This window comes from Myotis yumanensis, unplaced genomic scaffold, assembly GCF_028538775.1.
Source record: "Myotis yumanensis isolate MYYU_CA2020_CCGP unplaced genomic scaffold, mMyoYum1.0.hap1 SCAF_7, whole genome shotgun sequence".
NCBI lineage: Eukaryota > Metazoa > Chordata > Mammalia > Chiroptera > Vespertilionidae > Myotis > Myotis yumanensis.
Genome location: NW_027223758.1, coordinates 81,640,428 through 81,660,544, shown reverse-complemented (window position 1 = coordinate 81,660,544; position 20,117 = coordinate 81,640,428). Strand labels below are relative to the sequence as shown.

The following is a 20,117-nucleotide window of genomic DNA, read 5'->3' as shown; positions in this document are numbered from 1 at the left end:
CAAAACAGTTCATAGGAATTAGCTCTTCTAAGCCTCACAGTAAGGTAGGAGCTGTTTGCACTTCCCATTTCACACGCGAAGATGCCAGTGTGCAAGATCAGGAAGTCTTGCCCACACAGCTGAGAAGTTCCTCCTGCCAGTCTGGTTGCGGGGGCGGGGCCCTGTGCGTCTGACCACGGTGCATCTCGCTCCTCAGCGGAGCAGAATGTCTGCATCTTGCATTCCAGTAGTCAGTGCTGCAGGCCTTTGGCTTCATCAGAACTTTTCTTGACCCTCTAAAGCAGAAGCCAGATCTGAGGAGAGTGCAAAATGCTTGTTGTGTGATGTAAAAAACTAGGAAAACAAGAACTTCTCTGAAAGACTTTGATTTTTCATTTCTTACAGGAGAGGACCTCTCCCGATTCCTAGGAGTTTACCAGGTATGCCAGCGAGAAAGACCTTTGGAAATGCTTGTCAGGGTTTCTTTAAGATTGAGTAGCTAGAATTGTGAAATAAAGGGAAAGAAGGGAATGATTAGAATCAAATTTCTGAAACAGTAAGTCTATATTAGAATCTTACTATAATGCTATGTGTCACACAGTGGAATTTGGTAATTGGTGTCTATTTTATAGCTATCCAAGAGAATTTAGCTCCTGGAGTGCCAAAAGGAACTTCTTAGAAGGCAGTATTACTTAAGAGATTATTTTATCTTGGACCATGAGAATGGAAGAGCTGAGTTTCCTTTGGATTATACAGAAATATAATTTACAGAAGGCATAGCTATCTAAAACCATTAATTTAATATTGTATGTTTTATGCATTTCCCATGATTGGAGTTTTCACTAGTCACTGGTCTTCCCCCCATCCCGTCGCCCCAAACTGTTACCATATCTCTGGGAGAAACATGCATTTTAACATTTTTTGTTAGTTATATTCTTTGGATAATGAGGAAATCCTTGAGGGTAGGCACTTTTCTTTTTCCGGTACCACTCACAATACCTAACACAGTACTGGACATATAATAGGTACAGAACAAATATCTATTATTTGAATAAAAGAAAGATATATCTAACTATGTTCAAGGGAATGAGGGGAGAGACAGCTATTGCTGCATGGAACAGCTTAGCAAAAATTTAGTATCTGGGGGAAAAATTAATGGCTGAAATTATATCTTTGAAGAACATAAGGATCTACATTATTTTATTTCTTATTGTCTTATAATTACATGATAATGTGGGACTTATTTTTGTCCATATTTGAAGATGACTTTACTGTAGGGGCAGCTAGCTAGACGTGGGTGAAAAAGGACAAAAAATAATAATAGGAATTTCCAGAATATTCTCTGGTTTGTAGTCATAACTACCATTTGTATGCTTTGTTGCCTTCTTACAAAAGGGCAGTCACTAGAATCTTTGAGTCAAGTGCCTTGATTTGAAAGGACTAAGATCCTATGAAAAAAATGTTGGCTTCATGTTGCTTTGTGTGCTGCTCTTTGCAGATGACCCAGATTATTCTTCGGTTGATGACTACAGTTTGATCTACCAGTAACATCAATGGTAAGAGCCATTAATTTTTACGTCATCAAGTTACATTTAGACTGGTGATAGTATTTTTGAAGGCTTTGATGCTTTTTTTGTTTTTAATCCTCACCAGAGGATACCTTTTTTCCATTAATTTTTTAGAGAGAGGGGAAGGGAGGGAGAGGAGAAGGTGTGGAGGAGGACAGAGAGAGAGAAACATTGATTGGTTTGCCCCCCACACCTGCCTTTGGACCATGCCCTTGGTACATGCCTTTGGCTGGGAATTGACCCCATGACCTTTGGTTCCTGGGCTGACCCCATGACCTGCTGAGCCAAACTGGCCAGGGCTGATGCTTCTTTGTAACACCACTGCGCGCAAGCAAGTTCTTGCGCCAGGCATGCTGGTGGGTGTGGTGTTCCTGCAGGGTGACTTCTTTGGATCCCATCACTGAAAGGGGACTGGAGACCACTCCATATCTATTTGAATGAGGGTAGTTTCCCTTCATTCATTATTCTACAACCCTTTATCTTACTCTCATTAAGCTCTTTTGTGGCTATTACTCACCTACATTAAAAGCAATGCTCACAAGCAAATCACACATGATCTTCACCTTTTCATTCCCTAAAGGGGAAAAATCACTTAAAAAGAAGTCAATAGAAATAAAGCAAATATTAGTACACTCACTAAACACATAAGGGCATCATAGGGGTCATCCTACACCAGATTATTACTGCTCTGGACCAGCAAACCACAAGGATTCCTAGAACAGGACTACTAAGTCAACCGTCGCTGCAAAGATGACTCATATTCTTTGGCATTCAAGTGCTTGCAACATGCCCCAAGTCACTGTCAGTCTTCACAAATGTTTCAAAATGCCTTCGAAGCCAAAATAGCAATATTAGATGGAATTCCTCATAAAGTATAATTCTTTTAACCCAGTGGTTGGCAAACTGCAGCTCAGCAAACTGCGGCTCATGAGCCACATGCGGCTCTTTGGCCCCTTGAGTGTGGTTCTTCCACAAAATACCGACTTCTGCGCATGGGCCATGAAGCTTCAATTGCACTGTACGTGCGCACCCACACGTGGTATTTTGTGGAAGAGCCACACTCAAAGGGGCCAAAGAAGCCGCATGTGGCTCCCGAGCCGCAGTTTGCCGACCACGGTTTTAACACAATCAGCCATATCTTGGGGTATGACGATATATATATATATGTATATGAGCAAAGAAAAGGTCTGAAAGGATATGTTCCCAAACAGGTAATAGTCTCTTTTTATTTGACCAGGTGTTTTAATTTGTCTGCAATGAAAATTTATTACTTCTTTAATTAAAAACTGTTTTTATTTTATTATTTATTATTTATTATTTTAAAAATATATTTTATTGATTTTTTTACAGAGAGGAAGGGAGAGGGATAGAGAGTTAGAAACATCGATGAGAGAGAAACATCAATCAGCTGCCTCCCACACACTCCCCACTGGGGATGTGCCCGCAACCAAGGTACATGCTCTTGACCGGAATCGAACCTGGGACCCTTGAGTCCGCAGGCCGATGCTCTATGCACCTAGCCAAACCGGTTAGGGCTAAAACTGTTTTTAAAGAATTGATCCTCTTTCCCTGGTCAGTGTGGCTCAGTTGGTTGAGCATCATCCCATGCACCAAAAGGTTACCAGTTCGATTCCCAGTCAGGGCACATGCTATGATTGTGGGCTTGATCCCCAGTATGAGGCAGCCAATGGATGTTTCTCCCTCCATTCCTTCCTCTTTCTCTCCCTCCCCCTTCCTCTTTCTCTAAAATCAACAAAAACATATTAGAAAAAGAATTGACCCTCTTGCATAGTTTGTCCTTTTATTTATTTATTTTTATTTGGCCAACACAGATTTATTGCTCATCCCCCAAATATACAATTAACACTGACAGCTTCAAATACTCTTCCTTGTATTTCTTTTGCATATTTCTGATCTTAGTGTGTTCCTGGGAATGAGAGGAGAGGCAGGTAGGATGCAGGAATGGAAGTGGAACAATCTCTCTGCCCCCTTCCTGGTTTTGTGTACAGCATAGTGCAGGGGTGGGCAAACTTTTTGACTCGAGGGCCACAATGGGTTCTTAAACTGGACCGGAGGGCCGGAACAAAAGCATGGATGGAGTGTTTGTGTGAACTAATATAAATTCAAAGTAAACATCATTACATAATTTTTTTTTTAGTTTTATTCATTTCAAACGGGCCGGATCTGGCCCGCGGGCCATAGTTTGCCCACGGCTGGCATAGTGGTTGGACAGTCATATACTTTACATAGTGTTCCCCCTGATATTTCAAGTACCCACCTGACACTGTACATAGTTATTACAATATTGTTGACTATATTCTCTATGCTGTACTTTACATCCCCAAGACAGATGATAACTTTTGAATTAAAAAATGTTTATAAAAAAATATAAATACATGTATTATCCTATATAACAAAAGGGTAATATGCAAATTGACCAAATGGCAGAACGACTGGTCGCTATGACGTGCACTGGTCACCAGGGGGCAGATGCTCAATGCAGGAGCTGCCCCCTGGTGGTTAGTGCACTCCCACAGGGGAAGCGCTGCTCAGCCACAAGCTGGGCTGACGGCTGGCAAGTGCAGCAGCGGTGGCGGGAGCCTGCCTCTGTGGCAGCGATAAGGATGTCTGACTGTGACTTAAGCCTGCTCCCCGGGGGTAGCGGGCCTAAGCCATCAGTCAGAAATCCCCTGAGGGCACCTCCCCGGTCCAGTGCATGAATATTGTGCACTGGGCCTCTAGTTTACCATAAACTGATGGATGCTATTATCATATCTCATTTTTCATTTGGAATACTCATTTCTTACTATTTGTTTTCCTTTATTCATGTTGAGTAAAATCTCAAGGTAGGAGCAGGGTGCTGAGGTGAATGGTTAAGTCAAATGACATTTCTTTGTTATTTTCTTTCAGAAAACAGCTTTTTCTGGCTGGTGCTTCTCTGGCATGGAAGGAGGCACTCAGAGAAGCCGAATCCATAGGAATTACGTCAATCATGAGGACTTTGAAGTGAACCCTGCTGTAATTCTTTGATATTTTAAATTCATGGTAAACATTTAGTTTAACTTAGCTAGTAGAGTTCTGCAGTTTCTAAAAGAAGTCAACAAACTGGCCTAGACTCAAGAATGATCCTTCCCCAATCAGTTACTAAAATTGTGGATGAATTGCATTTCTTGCTTGATCCAGAACAGTCTCTGGATCTGGGGCCTTGACTCTTGGGGGATGGGGAACAGGGATGGCTGGAGAGGTGTCTGAGCATCAGCCTGCACAAGAAGCTCCTAGGGCTTTGGGGCAGTGTGCTATGGCATTTCCACAGTGACACACTCTCAAAGGTGCAAGATTTAAAATCACCTTCCTTTTTGGCTGGAAGACTCTGATCATACTTTCTCATTTTACAGATGAGGAACTGAGACCCAAAAGTGTGAAATCAATTTCCTTACTGTTGTCCCAGCTGGTTCTGACAGAATCAGAACTAGAGTGTGAGCTCAGCCCACATCAGTGTTCTTCTAACCCTTCCTGAGGCGCTGGTGCTCATGTTGAAATGGAAGACGCCAAATGTTTTTGCTGGCATCTTCTCAGTTGGGAAAATCACCAGGGTGTAAATGTCAGATTTATTTTTATGTGACTTACTGTGTCTCCTAAACTACACAGCACCATATTTAATCGAATGAAGAAGCATCTAGCGTAAAATATACTATTATATATACCACTAAGAAAGAAGGGTGGGAGAGAGTTGACAGTTAACTTGTGATAGTTAATTGGCCAAGCCCATTTGAATTTGAGATGCTAAAGTGTGTAAAGAAAAAAGTATATCCTAGAATCAATGAAATGTGATATTTTGACTATCAACTGAAGAGAAATGTAGAGTTACAAAGCCAGCCCTCAGTCCCGGGTCTTCTTTAAAGCATCAACCTTACCCTTTCACAAAAACCCCAGGTCTTCTTTTGTCCCCCACAAGCAACAGGGAGATTATGTTCCGTTTGTACAACACGCGCGCACTGAGAAAGCGGTTCATTTTAGTTCATGACAAGTTAAAATAGCACCGGTACTTATTCAGTATGTCGTAAAATTCCATTCCCACAAGGCAAATGTTGTCCTCCCCTGTGCTGTGCAGTAGCTTTCCCAGAGCTATGGGCAAGTTGATAGAAGAAGCCGGATTCTTTTCCCTCTTTCCATGTAAGGTGCTATTGAAGGTGGCAGCTTCTTGTCATGACAGGAAGCTTGCAGCAGTTGGATATCCTTTTGAGAAATTGAAGTTTGCAAAGGGCCATCGACTTCCCCAAATTGAACGGTCTCAGGACATTTTCCTTTGAACTCAGCACATTCTAAGTGCTTTATTTATTGTGGGCAACTCCTCAGGGATTTCACTTTTCTATTCATAAGTGTGATTGATGTAAAAGTGTTTTATGAATTGACAGTATTTTTATTTTAATTGCTCTTTCAGTTTGATATAAGTGAAATAAAGGTTCTTGGTGATTTGGGACTTACTTTGCACTTTTGTTTTAATCATATGTCTCTCCCAAGTGCTATTTGACCCTTTGCCACACTTGCTCTGGTTAGACTACAGACGGACAAACTGCCGTTGAGGGAGCCCAAGTGGAGACTGGTGCCATGCCACTTCCTACTAATCCTTCAGGTGCCAGCCTCAAGGCCACTTCCTCAGGGACCCCACTGCTGTACCCTTCCTCCTTCCCACATTTTTCTTGTTATTACATGATTCACTCTTGAAATCAGTTGTTCAAGGTTGGGCTTCCCTCCTAGACCTTAACCTCTATGAGAGCAGGGCCCCTTTCTCGCCTTTTTCCAGCTGCATCCTGAGACCGTGACACATATTAGTAAATATGAAAGAATGGTGACCTAGAAGAGAACATGCCAGTGGAGAGAGAAATAAAGAGTGTAAAGGGAACAAAGACAAATACATGTTAAATTTAGTAACTATGAGCTACTCTGCTGACTGTTGGTATCTTTTTCTAAAAAATATATTTTTATTGATTTCAGAGAGGAAGGGAGAGGGAAAGAGAGATAGAAACATCAATGATGAGAAAGAATCATTGATTGGCTGCTTCCTGCATGCCCCACACTGGGGATTCAGCCCACAACCCGGGCATGTGCCCTGACTAAGAATTGAACTGTGACCTCCTGGTTCATAGTTCAATGCTCAACCACTGAGCCACATGGGTTGGGCTGACTGTTGGTATCTTAAATGTGTCTGCAAATAGTGTAGAAGTATATATAATAAAAAGTTAACACTCCTCACTCTAGAGTTAACCATTATTAACAGTGCAGTGTACATCCTTTCACACGTTTTCTACCCATGTACAAATATCTGAAACTAGAGGCCCAGCATGTGAAATTGCACAAGACCCAGACCCGCCCTGCATGAGCTGCAGGCCCCGCCTCTACCGTGGGAACCACAAGCCCCACCTCTGCCACGCCAGCCCTGCCAGCCCCGCATGAGCCCCACCTCGTTGTGCAAGCCGCAAGTCCTGGCCCCGCGAGAGGTGCTACATGCACCTTCTAGTGACCGGTTGTTTGGTCATTCCGCCATTACGGCATCACAGCCACAGGCCTTTTATGATATAGATAGTCAATGTCTATGCATATATTACTGGTGACCTTTTTAAAAAATATATATTTTATTGATTTTTTACAGAGAGGAAGGGAGAGGGATAGAGAGTTAGAAACATCAATGGGAGAGAAACATCGATCAGCTGCCTCCTGCACACCTCCTATTGGGGATGTGCCCGCAACCAAGGTACATGCCCTTGACCGGAATCGAACCTGGGACCTTTCAGTCTGCAGACCGACGCTCTATCCACTGAGCCAAACCAGTTAGGGCACGGGTGACCTTTTCATTTATAAATCTTGGAGATATTTCCTTGTAAGGACAGATAGCTCTACTTGATTTTTCCTTTAATTAAATGTTCCATAACTTTATTTAAACCAACTTCCAATGGTCATTGTTATTTTCAATTTTTCCACTAATAAAAACAATGCTTACAAGTGACCATACTTACATATTTTTGTGCATGTGTGCTTCTATATGGTAGATGCCCTTCTCCTGAATCCTACCCTGATTCACCATAGATGAATAATAATTGTGATCTTTATTTTTTAAAGTATATTTTATTGATTTTTTTATAGAGAGGAAGGGAGAAAGAGAGTGATAGAGAATTAGAAACATTGATGAGAGAGAAACATCGATTCAGCTGCTTCCTGCACACTCCCTACTGGGGTTGTGCCCGCAACCAAGGTACATGCCCTTGACCGGAATCGAACCTGGGACCCTTCAGTCCGAAGGCCGACGCTCTATCCACTGAGCCAAACCGGTCAGGACTAATTGTGATGCTTTAGATTAGAGTTTCTTACCATTCTACTTCCATAAACAGTGAGACCCTTGTTACCATCTTACTGGGAATGAATCTAATTCCAGTATCTGATCCTGACATCTGAGCTCCATTTCTAATACTAACTGTCTTAGTTTGGGTTATCCCAGAAGGAGGCCTAGAGACAAGGACTTGAGATCAAGTTGCTTATCTAGGAAGTGAGTCCAGCGAACACCAGTGTTAAAAATGGGAAGCCAAAAAGGAAAGAGAAGTGAAAAAATAGTTGCCACTGTGGGAAATGAGCTGACTCCACCCCTCCCCCCCCCCCGGGGGACTCTGGGAAACAGGACAGAACACATGCCTCTGTTCTTCCAGCAGGCAGGTGAGGGAGCCGGGTATTTAGTTTGCCAAAGCTGCTGTACCACAAATTAGGTGGCTTAAATGATAGACGTTTATTGCCTCACAGTTGTGAATTCCAAAAATCAAAGTGTCGGCAAGGCTGGCTTCTTCTGCGGGCTGTGAGGGAGGGATCTGCTCTAGGCATCCTTGCCTGGTAGATGGCTGTCTTCCCTCTGTGTGTGTCTCGGTGTCCCAATCCACCCCCCCGCCCCTTTTATAAGGACACCAGCCGTACTGAATGAGAGCCCACCCTTATGACCTCATTTTGATTGATTACTCCTGGAAAAGACCTTGTTTACAAATAAAGCCACATTCTGAAGTGTTGGGGGTTAGTATTTCAACATATACATATTTGGGGATACAATTCAACCTGTAACTATTTATACGCCAGCTCTCATCTGCCACTGGTTGAGTGTTGCTTTCAGTTCAGGGCAGTGCATTATTCCCCTGGCACTTTCAGCCTGCCTTACATTGGCCAAAGAGAGCGCTGAGGCTCAGAGGGGCTAGCTGCTGGAATTTGGGTCTGCCTACTCAGAAATAAGTGCTCAGAGGATACAAGCAGGACACCAGCAGTGTCTGATGTTTTGGGGGTGCAAATAACTGTTTCTATGACTCATTTAAACTTTTTTCTTAGGAAATAAAATAGTGAAAGGGAAAATAATAGGAAAATACAGTTTTATGTTTTTCTTCCTGTAGAAGTAAAAGATTAACAGAAGAGATCCCCTCTATACAAGAGTCTTTTTAAAAAATGTAGGTTGGATATTTTTGTTAATTACTTTCACTGTCAGCTAATTGTTTCAAGAAATGGAAATAATTTAGAAGTAACATGATTTTTAAAAGTAATTTTTAAAATGCATTTAATAACCATGAATGATGAAATAATGCCTCATACAGAATAATGTACAGGAAGTAATTAACTAGAATGAATGACTTCTTGGAAATTGTGTCATAGGAGGTTTCACCAATGGGGAATTGCCACCAGATGGCAACAGAGATCCTTGGAATCTAATTTTCGCGAGCAAGTTTAAGAAAGGTCCGCCCAGGGCTCCTTCCTGGTTCAGCATCTTTCACTGAAGCCCTTATGACAAGCGCTGTTCCAGATGCTGGCTGACTTAGGAATCATGGTCATATTACATTTGGGGATGCCATAATATAATATGTGAATTATACTCCTTTTATGAATGTCTGGTTTTCATTTTTAATTGATTGGAATTTTTTTCTGAGCTTAAAAATTATTTTAAATTATGAAAGGTGCAATAAAATTAATATAACCCATTGGAGGGCATTTTGATATTTACTAAAATTAAAAATGAGAGCTTTCCGACTTGGCCCTGGCAATAATGACTCCCACAAAGAAGGGTGGTGAGAAGAGCAAGGGACATTCTGCCATCAACGAGATAGTGACCAGAGGATACACCATCAACCTTCACAGGCACATCCATGGAGTGGGTTTCAAAAAGTGTGCCCCTCAAGCACTGAGAGAGATCTGGAAATTTGCCATGAAGGAGATGGGAGCTCCAGATATGTGCATTGACACCAGACTCAACTAAGCTGTCTGGGCCAAAGGAATAAGGAATGTCCCATACTGTATCCGGTGCGGTTGTCCAGAACACAATAAGGATGAAGCTTCACCAAACAAGCTCTATATGTTGGTCACCTACATACCTGTCCCTGCTTTCAAAAACCTAGAAACAGTTAATGTGGATGAGAACTAACTGCTAATTGTCGAATAAATTTATAAAACTGCCCAAAATAAAAATAAATGAGAATGTCTCTCTGAGCAGCAATGTAGGCATCTATCTTATAGAAGTACACATGCACAAAAATATGTAAGTATGGTCACTTGTAAGCATTGTTTTTAATTAGTGGAAAAATTGGAAATAACAATGACCATCAGAAGTTGGTTTAAATAAAGTTATGGAACATTTAATTAATTAAAGGAAAAATGAAGTAGAGCTATCTTCCCTGACAAAGAAATATCTCCAAGATTTATAAATTAAAAGGTCACAGGTAATACATGCATAGAGTATTTCAGAATGTGATATTTGTACATGGATAGAAAAAGTGTGAAAGGGTGTATGCTGCACTGTTAATAATGGTTAACTCTAGGGTGAGAAGTGTTAATTTTTTATTATATGTACTTCTACACTGATTGCAGACACATTTAAAAATATTATAGCCCTAGCTGGTTTGCTCAGTGGACTGAAGGGTCCCAGGTTCCATTCGGGTCAAGGGCACATGCCCAGTTGCAGGCTTGATCCCCAGTAGTGGGTGTGCAGGAGGCAGCTAATCAATGATTCTCATCATTGATGTTTCTATCTCTCTCTCCTCCTCCCTTCCTCTCTGAAATCAATAAAAATATATTAAACAAAGAATATTATAATTTAAAACTATTATTAAACAATAAAATAAACTATTATAGAAAAATTTGAAGAAAAAAATAAAGCCAATATCCAATAGTCAACATTGTGACTATTACAAATAATCCAGTGTCTTTTAAACAAAATGTTTCTGATATTCTTCTTGGCCTCAGTGTATAAGTATAGAGTATTGTAAAAATGGAGAGACCTATCCTGGCTTCCTATCTTAAAGTCCATTTATACTACACAACTGCATTGGCTCAAATCCCAGCTCCACCATTTACTAGCTGTATGACCTTAGGCAAATAATTCAGCTTCTCTGAGCCTTAGTCTCTGCCTATAAAATGAGAACGATAAAAATTATTGACTTTGTAGGGTTGTTATGAGAATTAAATTAGTTATGTGAAAAGTACTCAGAACAGTTTCTGGCTGATGGTAAGAGATCAAGAAATGGTAATTATTACCATCTAGAAAACAGCAGTGGCAAAGCCCTCACTGCTAATTAGGCCAGTAATTAACCTTGTTTGCTGTCAAAGTGATTTTGTTTTAGAGTGACTGCAGAAAGCATTTATGTATAGAAGATATTTATCATTATTTTTTAAAGTAACTTTTAAATTAATTCTTTTAAAATGAATCTTCAACGTATTCAAGTCATACACATTTTAAAATTTAGTTTTTCTTAAGTTTTCAAGTCATCTTTATAAATTTTAACATTGTATTTATAAATCTAATACATTTAACTAACCACTTTCAAAGGGGAACTTTAACATTTGGTCAACTCAAATTCAGTAGACCAAACTTTGTTAAACGATCATTCCCATTTACGACTTATACTGGAGGCCTGGTGTATGGATTCATACACTGGTGGGTTCCCTCAACCTGGCCTGCTGCCTCTTGCAATTCAGGACCCCTCAGGGGATGTTGGATAGCTGGTTTCAGCCTTATCCCTGCAGGCCGGATCCAGACAGGAGGAAGCCCAATCCTGTGCACTAAGCATCTGTCCCCTGGTGGTCAGTGCGCATCATAGCAACTGGTCGACCGGTCATTTGGTCACTTAGGCTTTTATATATATAGACTAGAAGACTGGTGCACAAAACTCGTGCACTGGGGGGTGGGGGTCCCTCAGCCCGGCCTGCCCCCTCTCACAGTCTGGGAGCCCTCAGTGGATGTCCTACTGACGGCTTAGGCCTGCTTCCTGTCTGGCAGCAGAGGCTCGGAGCAGGCGCCCCGTGTGTGTGTGTGTGTGTGTGTCCACTGGGTGCCTGCCCCCAGCCACACCATGGAGGCTTGGAGCAGGTGCACCTCTGTGTTGATCTCTCAGGCTCTTGGCCATGCCTGCATGTTGTTCTCTCCCTTGAGCGGCGTCCAGGGCGGGCTGGAAGCTTGGCTTCCTCCATCGCCAGGGGCAACCCAAGCCTCCAGCTCCATGGCCGTCGTCATCTTTGTTGGGTTAATTTGCATAGTCACCCTGATTGGCTGGTAGGTGTAGCGGAGTGACACCAATTTGCATGTTTCTCTTTTATTAGTATAGATTCCTTCAAACATTTTAACTTCAATATGAAATATATTTTGATTTATTCTATTGCCTGAACTGACCAATAAACATAACTTCTTACACAATTCTACTAAGTTCTAACAAATTCCGTTTATAAACACATAATATGCCTGCTTTTCCCCATAGGCTGTCATATATTTATTGCAATTTGTCTATACATTGTGTCTGTTTCCCAACTGAGCTGTAAAGCATGGGGAGTGAAGGTAGAGCCAGTTCTGTTTTGTTAAGTAGTGACAGACACTTAGAGAACTTTGAAGGCCAAAAGGATTTGAATTGGCAGAGGCCAGAGAGAATTTTCTAGACCAGAAGAAATACCAGCAAAAATTGTGGGTAGTAATGGTGGTATAAACATTTTTGTAAATATTGGCCAAGTTTTACCTGTAATAATTTTATATACACTGATACCCCCTCCCCCCCTCTCTCAGGGTATACAAAGTGCCTGCATAGTCTTAGTAGCTTTATTTTATACATTTAATGAGCTCTTCAACAAGACACTATGCAGGTTGCATCTCTGAAGTCCTTTCCACTTTTCATGCCATATTCCTGGATTTTTCATTGGTGGACGAAAGGGGCCACATGCTAATCTGGCAAATTCAGGGAAGGCCTGCATGGCAGTCTTGTAAACTCTAAGACCTAAAGTAACCACAAGGATGGTCTGAAATTAAAACTTTAACTAAAAGCAGTCATGATGGGTAGTCACGTCCAAAGCTGGTATCTTCCCTGACAAGGTCAATCTTTAACTTAACTGAGCCTATTGTCTTTTTGCATCTATGATAACATATCATAGAAATGTTAAGGGTACTTGTAATTTCCCTTTTTTTCTGGACCTCTCAGGGCACAACCAAATGCCCTGGGTGCCAGGACAGATATCACAAATTCCTTCATTGCTATTGTTATCATGTTTATTGTTGACTGTTAACTATCCTGTACCCACCTAAGCAAATGAAGTATGTGTCTATCATTTTACTTTTTATCTAATCCCAGAGGTTAACCCCCACCTCCGCTGCTTTGCTTTCTCCCACCTCCCTAATCTATCACCAATGGATTTCATGTAACCCATTAATGTCTCCTCCTTTGATTGTGAAGTACAAAACTAGGCGAAAAACCGCCATTCTCCGGAGCATTAATCCCAATTTGTTGAGATTCTGCTTCCCAGCAATTGTTGAAAGTTTGGCTCAAATAAACTCACAAAAAATCTTTACAGGTTTGAATGTTTTTATGTTAACACATTCTAGGGTATGCTACCAGTGAGTTCATAGTTGTTTTTCTTTTCCTCCCATACACACCAACTATCTTATCCCACACCAGAAAAAACAACTCACATTCATTCATTTGAATCGTCAGATATTAACTGAGCATCTACTATGTGCTGGCCAGGGGTGTAGCAGCCCTTGGGATGCCTCAAGGAACAAAACGAAGAACACTGCCCTTGAGGATTTTATATTCAACTCAGATTAACAGATACAAACCTTTAAGCAAATTATTTAGTATTTTAAGAGTTACTAAGAGCTTTGGAAAAAAATAAATTGTAGAACTGGAAAAGGGAGATGGGGCCAAAATTTTCACATCTGGAATTTTAAATAAAGAGGGCGCATAAAATCTATATGAAGAAATTTTTGGAGAAATGATGCTCTATTTTAAATTAGGAAAGATATATTGGGTAATGTTTTTCTTCTTGATTAAAAAAAAGTTCCTGGGGGAAAAAAAAGAATATCTTTATGGCCTGGCCAGGCGTGGCTCAGTGGTTGATGAATCCCGAGGTCACTGTCAATTCTTGGTCAGGGCACATGCCGGGGTTGCTGGTTCGATCCCCAGTAGGGGGCGTGCAGGAGGCAGCCGATCAATGATTCTCTCTCATTGATGTTTCTTTCTCTCCCTCTCTGAAATGAATAAAAAATATTTTTAAAAAATAATATTTTTATGGGTCTTTTATTGCTTTTTCCTTTTCCTTCCTCAGGACAAATGTCTCTTTCCCGGGAATTTGTATAGTAATGATAATAACTACTATTTATTGACATGCCTGCCACTACCAAGCACTTTTCACGATTAGTCCATTTAACCTTCATTACACCGGAAAAGGCAAGCACCGTCATTCTCTACAAAAGAGGAAACTGAACTTCGATGGACATCAAGGTGCTTTCCTTAAACGCAAACCAGAGACTGAGGCTAACTGGATCTGGTTATCAAAATAAGATGAACAGGCAAGCACCTTTCCCCGGGCTCCTTTAAGCCCACGTGGCTGACCTGTGCGAGCGCACCGGGCACCCAGACAGTGTGGCTCGGCGGAGCTCGGGAAACTGACGGTTCACGCTCCGCCGTTCCCCGCGGCCCAAAGCAACTCAGAGGAATTAGCGCGCCCCTAGGAGCCTGGCGGCCCAGAGCACCTGGGCCAGGGGGCGGGGCCTGGACGAAAGGGGGCGGGGCCACCACATCCAGTGAGAAGAACTCCCGGAGTGGTTTGTCCTACGCGGCAGCCCGTAGACGCTCCGAGCTGCCGCCCCTGCTCCGGGAGTGGCGGAGATTTGATCATGTGACAGTCCAGGGGGCGGGGCCGGGCAGGTTGTGGGAAGCGCAGGGGGTTGACAAAAACAAACAGCGACGCCCGACGCCGTAGGGTCTATGGCTGAGGCCGTGAGACCCGCACGCCGGGCCAAGGCCAAGGCCAGTCGGACTAAAACCAAGGTGAGGCTATCCCTTCGCCCGCACCCCCGCCCCTGCGAGCCCCCTGGAGGGGCTGTGTGTCTCCCTTTTCCTCTCTTGGGCCTCCCCGGCCAGCTCTTCCCATCCCCTAGCCCTCCGCATCCGCTGCCCCCCGCCTCCCCGTGTTGGATCCCACCGCCTACTGACTCCATCCTGGCCCTCTGTTCCCCCTCCGCGTCCCCCTGCCGGACCGTCAGGAGTCCGCCTTTGCTTTTTGTTTCTCTGACCTCGCTGGGCTCTTCTTGACTTTCCTCCCTGGGTCTGGATTCCTGCCATGCAGCAGCCTTTCTCGTCCCAGCCTCATCTATGAATCTGTCTGTTTTCTCCTTTATAATTGGAGAACCTTTTCAGTGAAGGAACCTTTTTTCCACGCACCGATTGTCCCCTTTGGCTTTATGGATAGCGACAGACAGGAAGTAGACTGTAGTGATGGGCCTCTTCACTTTTAAAATTCAAGGTGGTGGTTGTGGTGCTAGTTATTGATCATTATCCTGGTTGTTTAAGGGGGGAAGGGACACCAACGTCCAGAAGTTAAACTAGGGCGAGACTCACAGGATTAGACTGACACGTGGTATTGGTGTGTTTTCAGGTTGCCTTGTGTTTAGGTGTAGCCCGAGTTTTCATTTTGTTCCTATATATTTTCTGAAATGACATTTATTTTACACTGAACAGATTAAATGCCACCCCTGGATGGCTGTACCTAGATAATTTTGGCTTACCTGAAACTGAATTTACGTTAAGGAAATCATGAGGATGGTATTACAAGTCCAGGACAGTTTCATTTCTTCAAATGGATGATGTTCCAGAGCAGGGGTAACTTAAAAATGAGACCCAGATCTGATTTCCTCGTGGGAACGAGGCTTGAACAGGAGACTAGTGTTCAAAGGTACCATATTTAATAAGCTGTACGTGATTTAGGTGAATCCCTTTCATTATGGTGCCTTTTCAAAAGACTGTAGTGGCGTTATGTGCATCCGTGTACCCAGCTCTGTGAGGAGTTACTCTTTGTGGAGAAAGCCATCATGTTACTTAATTGCAGAAACATTTTCAAGAGAAATACTTTTGCAATTAATTGGGTAAGAACTATCAAAACAGAGGAGAAAGAAAAAAGCCATCTCAGCCCTGCATAAGCTCCCTGAGCCTAGAATATAATAGTGCTTAACATGTAAACATCAGTCTGTAGAGAAGACAACCTTAATTACTTCTTAATCTCTATTTTTTTTAAAAGAACAATTAAACTAAAGCCTAGATAAGTGAAATGGTAAGCCGAAGGCATGCAGTTAGTGCAGTTAGTGGGAAAACTCAAGTTAAAGCACCAACAACCTCCAAGGAAGTTTTTTTTGGGCTAAACTGGCCTCTTCATGTTCATTCTTGCTGCCCATTCTCTGAACTAAAGCTGAATTGATATTTTAAAAAACGGATTACTCTCCTCCTGAAAACCTTTCAAAGCTTTCCTATAGCCCAGAGGCTAGACTAGAGTCTGTAAAGTCCTTAAGCATGGACTCAGGGCCCTCAGTGATCTGGCTTTTTTTTTTTCTTTCTCCTCAGCCTCTTGTCTGTTTCGTGCTCCTCCCTGCCCCCCATCCATCAGTACCACTCTGCATCTTTATGTCATTCATTTATTTCACTTGTAGTTACTTTGTCCACATCTCTATTTTCCCTTAAACTGTGAACTCAGTGAGGGAGGGACCTATCTTGTCTGTCTTGTTCCTATTACCTTTCACAGCTCTTGTAGGCCCTTGGTAATAGTTGTTGGATGAAGGAGTAAATATCAGTATTGAATAATATTTCCAAGCTTTGTCACTCAGAAGAGTTTACTCTGGTGGATTTCCTGAGTGGTGTGAGGAAACAAATAGAAAAAGTGCACAATACCTGTAAGGCCCCCATGCTTGTTAATCTAGAAAGTTAATTCTTCTTTTAGAGTCAGTAGATTCATTTCTTAGCACTGGTTATGGTTTGGCATTGATCATAAAGTCCTGCATTAATGAAACCTTTGCCATCTGTGCTATAATTTGGCAACTATTTACAGAGTCATAAAGTAGTTCCAAGGCTCAGTTCAGGAAGTGAGTAGTGTCATGTGCTATTGTCTCTGAAATACTTTGGGCAGCTTCTGGATTTTACCCAGTAGCTGACCTGCATTCTTCATTGTTAATCACCTGGTAGATGACCTCACATTGTTAGGTTGCGGTTATCACCTGATACCTAAGAGTTAGTCCTAATAACATTTTCATTAAAAAAAAAGTCATCTGCTAAATATATCCCCCACCTCAGAAGACCATGACTTTATTGATCTTGGTAGATTATAGGTTAAGAACAGTAGATTTTTAGATTGGACTTACTTTGTAGAAGCAGTGTATTTTATAGTCATAGAAAGTATTTTATAATTAATTTTAAATTCTGAATGCCAACAACTCATTAATAGTGAGAGTATACGGTGATTGCTAAGGATAGACTGAGATGTGGCCCAGAAGGCTGATAACAAAGACTTTTAAAACCCCTATCCCCTGTTGCTCTTCAGCCTAGGTGATTTGTACCTCTTAGTTCCTCCCTTTCGTTAGTGACTATAGGAATGAAATTGGGGGATACTGTATATTATTATGTAGCTCCTTTTGTGCCCCTGAAGAGTCATTCATTTGTTGAAGAAACACTCATTGATCACCTACTCCTACTATGTCCCAGAAACTGTTCTAGGCATTTGGGACTAATAGAAGGCAAAACAAAGAACCTGACCTTAATGGAGCTTGCATTCTAGAGGGAGAAAACAAACAAACAAAAAACCCTATACAAACAAATAAAATATATCATGTTAGAAGGTGGTAAGTGCTGTGGAAAGAAGCAAAAGAGCCAGGAAAGGAGTATTGGTGAGATATTAGGAAGGGATGGAATTTTAAATAGGTTGTCAAGGTGATCCTTAGTGAAGGTGACATTTATATAAAGACATGAAAGAGATCAGGCAGCTCTGTGAATATTGGGGGAGAATGTCCAGGTAGAGGCAACAGTTAGGGCAAAAACCAAACTTCTAAATGTGCAAGAGCACATGGTAAGTATAAATATTTGTTGGATAATTCAATAATTTCTTCATATTAAGGATGCTGTACCAAGGATGGAGCTCAGCATGTAGTTGGTAGTTAATTTTTGTAAATTATAGGTCATCATCACTATTGTCTCAAGAAAATTTATTGAACACAGTATCGAAAGTCAAAGGCAGATCGGATCCAAAGAAGCATAAGATCCAAAGAGGCATAAAATCAAAGGCAGATCCAGAGCCAAAGAGGCCTAAGAAACAATTATTGAACACAGTGTCAAAAATCAAAGGCAGATCAGACCCTTCAGTCCGAGGGTCAATGCTCTATCCACTAAGCCAAACTGGCTAGGACACTCTCTCCTGATTTTAATTTTAGCTAGCTCGTTACAACGGTAACATTACCATTGTCCCTCCTTCTCTCCCTCTGTCCTTCTCTGATCTGCTAGTCCATTTTTCCAGTTACATCTTCGGCTTCTCCTTTTCCCCTACCTTCTTCCCTGGGATGACTCTCTATTAATTCCTTTTTTTTTTTTTTTTTACCAAACTTTCGTATCTCCACAGGGGGAGAGTTTTCTTTGGTCCCACTTTTGAAACCATGAGAAGCATTAAGTTCTTCTCCCAGGGAAAATAAAATATAAAGGCTTCTGGTTCTTCCCTGGAGGGGCTAGAAGCTTTTAAACATTCTTTAGTTGATTATCTAACCACATTATCTGTTGCTATTATTATGGTTATGATTATTCCTTATAAGGTAGATCTGATGGAAGTGGGCAGCAAGTTTGGGAGTAGCAGCTGGAGACTTTATTTTGTTTAGAGAGGAGGAGAATTTGAAATTGCAAGGGCAATCCTGCAACGGGGAGAGTGGAAGGGTGAGGTGGAGTCGGAGTGGGGCGAGAGTGACAGGAGGAGGTTAAAAACTGCATGAGGGATGGGCTGGAGAGGAAACATGATGTAGCCTATGGTTTGGAGGAGGTGTGGTTGTTTTCTGTGCACTTGATCATGTGGCCTGTCATGCGCCTGCTTCCAGCTTATCTTCTCTTCTAGTTAGCATTTATTCTCCCAGAGGTCTCAGAGTTTCAGAAAAGAGAACTAAAATTTTTCCTTCTATTCCCTAGTCCAGTCTCTACTTGCTTACTTTTCTTTATTTCTCAACTCAGTAAGTGTTTAAAATCTCTTAGGTTTGTTTTTAACAGCTTTATTGAGCTATTATTAATATACTAGTACTATACAATTCACTTATGTAAAGTGTATAATTCACTGGTTTTTAGTATGATCACAGGGTTGTTCAGCTTTCACCACAGTGTATGAGGATTCTAATTTCTCTGCATCCTTGCCACTACTTATTATCTGACTTTAAATAGTCATCCTAGTGGCATCTCATTGTGAGTTTGATTTGCATTTCCCTAATGGCTGATGATATTGAGCATCTTGTTATGTGTCATTTGTATATCTTCTTTGGAGAAATGTGTATTCAGTTCCTTTGCCTATTTTTAAATTGACTTATTTATCTCTTTATTATTGAGTTAGAAGAATTCTCTTAAAGAAATTTAACTAGTAAATTTGAAGATCTAATAGGCTTTATTAAGTGATTCGTGAATTGGGAAGTATTCCATCTAGCAACTAGAAGGGTCCTCTGAGGAGTTGAACAAGATGAAAGGCTTTATAGGCAGAAGGAGGGGGGGGGACTAAGAAATTAAGAGAGAATTATTTCAACTCTGGCCGGTGTGACTCAGTTGGAGCATCATCCTGTAGTAGACCAAAAGGTGGTGGGTTAGATTTCCATTCAGGGCACATACCTAGGTTGTGGGTTTAATCCCAGGTTGGGGTGCATGCAGGAGGCAACTGATCTCTCTCTCTCTCTCAATTTCTCTCTCTATAATCAATTTTTAAAAAGGAGTGGATTGCCCTCGCTGGTTTGGCTCAGTGGATAGAGCCTGCAGACTGAAGGGTCCCAGGTTCAATTCCGGTCAAGGGCACATGCCTGGGTTGCGAGCTTGATTCCCAGTAGAGGGCATGCAGGAGGCAGCCAATCAATGATTCTCTCATCATTGATGTTTCTCTCTTCCTCTCTGAAATCAATAAAAATATATTTAAAAAATAAATAAAAAGGAGTGGATTATTTTAGGCAGGGACACTGTACCTGAGGGGGAAGACTGAGGTCTTATCAAGCAGATTATCTCACAGTATTGAAGAGGAAATTCTAGACTAATT

The 20,117-nt window shown here is 41.7% G+C and overlaps 2 protein-coding genes and 1 pseudogene across 4 annotated transcripts in view; all 3 read left to right on the top strand.

Moving 5' to 3' along the window:
- The window catches only part of PSTPIP2 (proline-serine-threonine phosphatase interacting protein 2), a 67,116-nt gene extending 61,094 nt beyond the window's left edge, over positions 1-6,022 (top strand). For both annotated transcript variants that reach the window (XM_070421089.1, XM_070421088.1), the window contains 3 exons: positions 385-419; positions 1,478-1,535; positions 4,458-6,022. In XM_070421089.1, coding sequence (XP_070277190.1) covers positions 385-419; positions 1,478-1,527 — 85 coding nt within the window. In that variant the 3' untranslated portion in view covers positions 1,528-1,535; positions 4,458-6,022. The remainder of the gene's footprint in view (positions 1-384; positions 420-1,477; positions 1,536-4,457) is intronic.
- A 3,587-nt stretch (positions 6,023-9,609) lies between these two features.
- Positions 9,610-9,984, top strand: LOC139014677 (large ribosomal subunit protein eL31-like; annotated as a pseudogene).
- Positions 9,985-14,767: 4,783 nt separating this feature from the next.
- EPG5 (ectopic P-granules 5 autophagy tethering factor) overlaps positions 14,768-20,117 on the top strand; it is an 83,128-nt gene continuing 77,778 nt past the window's right edge. For both annotated transcript variants that reach the window (XM_070421087.1, XM_070421086.1), the window contains exon 1: positions 14,768-14,866. In XM_070421087.1, coding sequence (XP_070277188.1) covers positions 14,804-14,866 — 63 coding nt within the window. In that variant the 5' untranslated portion in view covers positions 14,768-14,803. The remainder of the gene's footprint in view (positions 14,867-20,117) is intronic.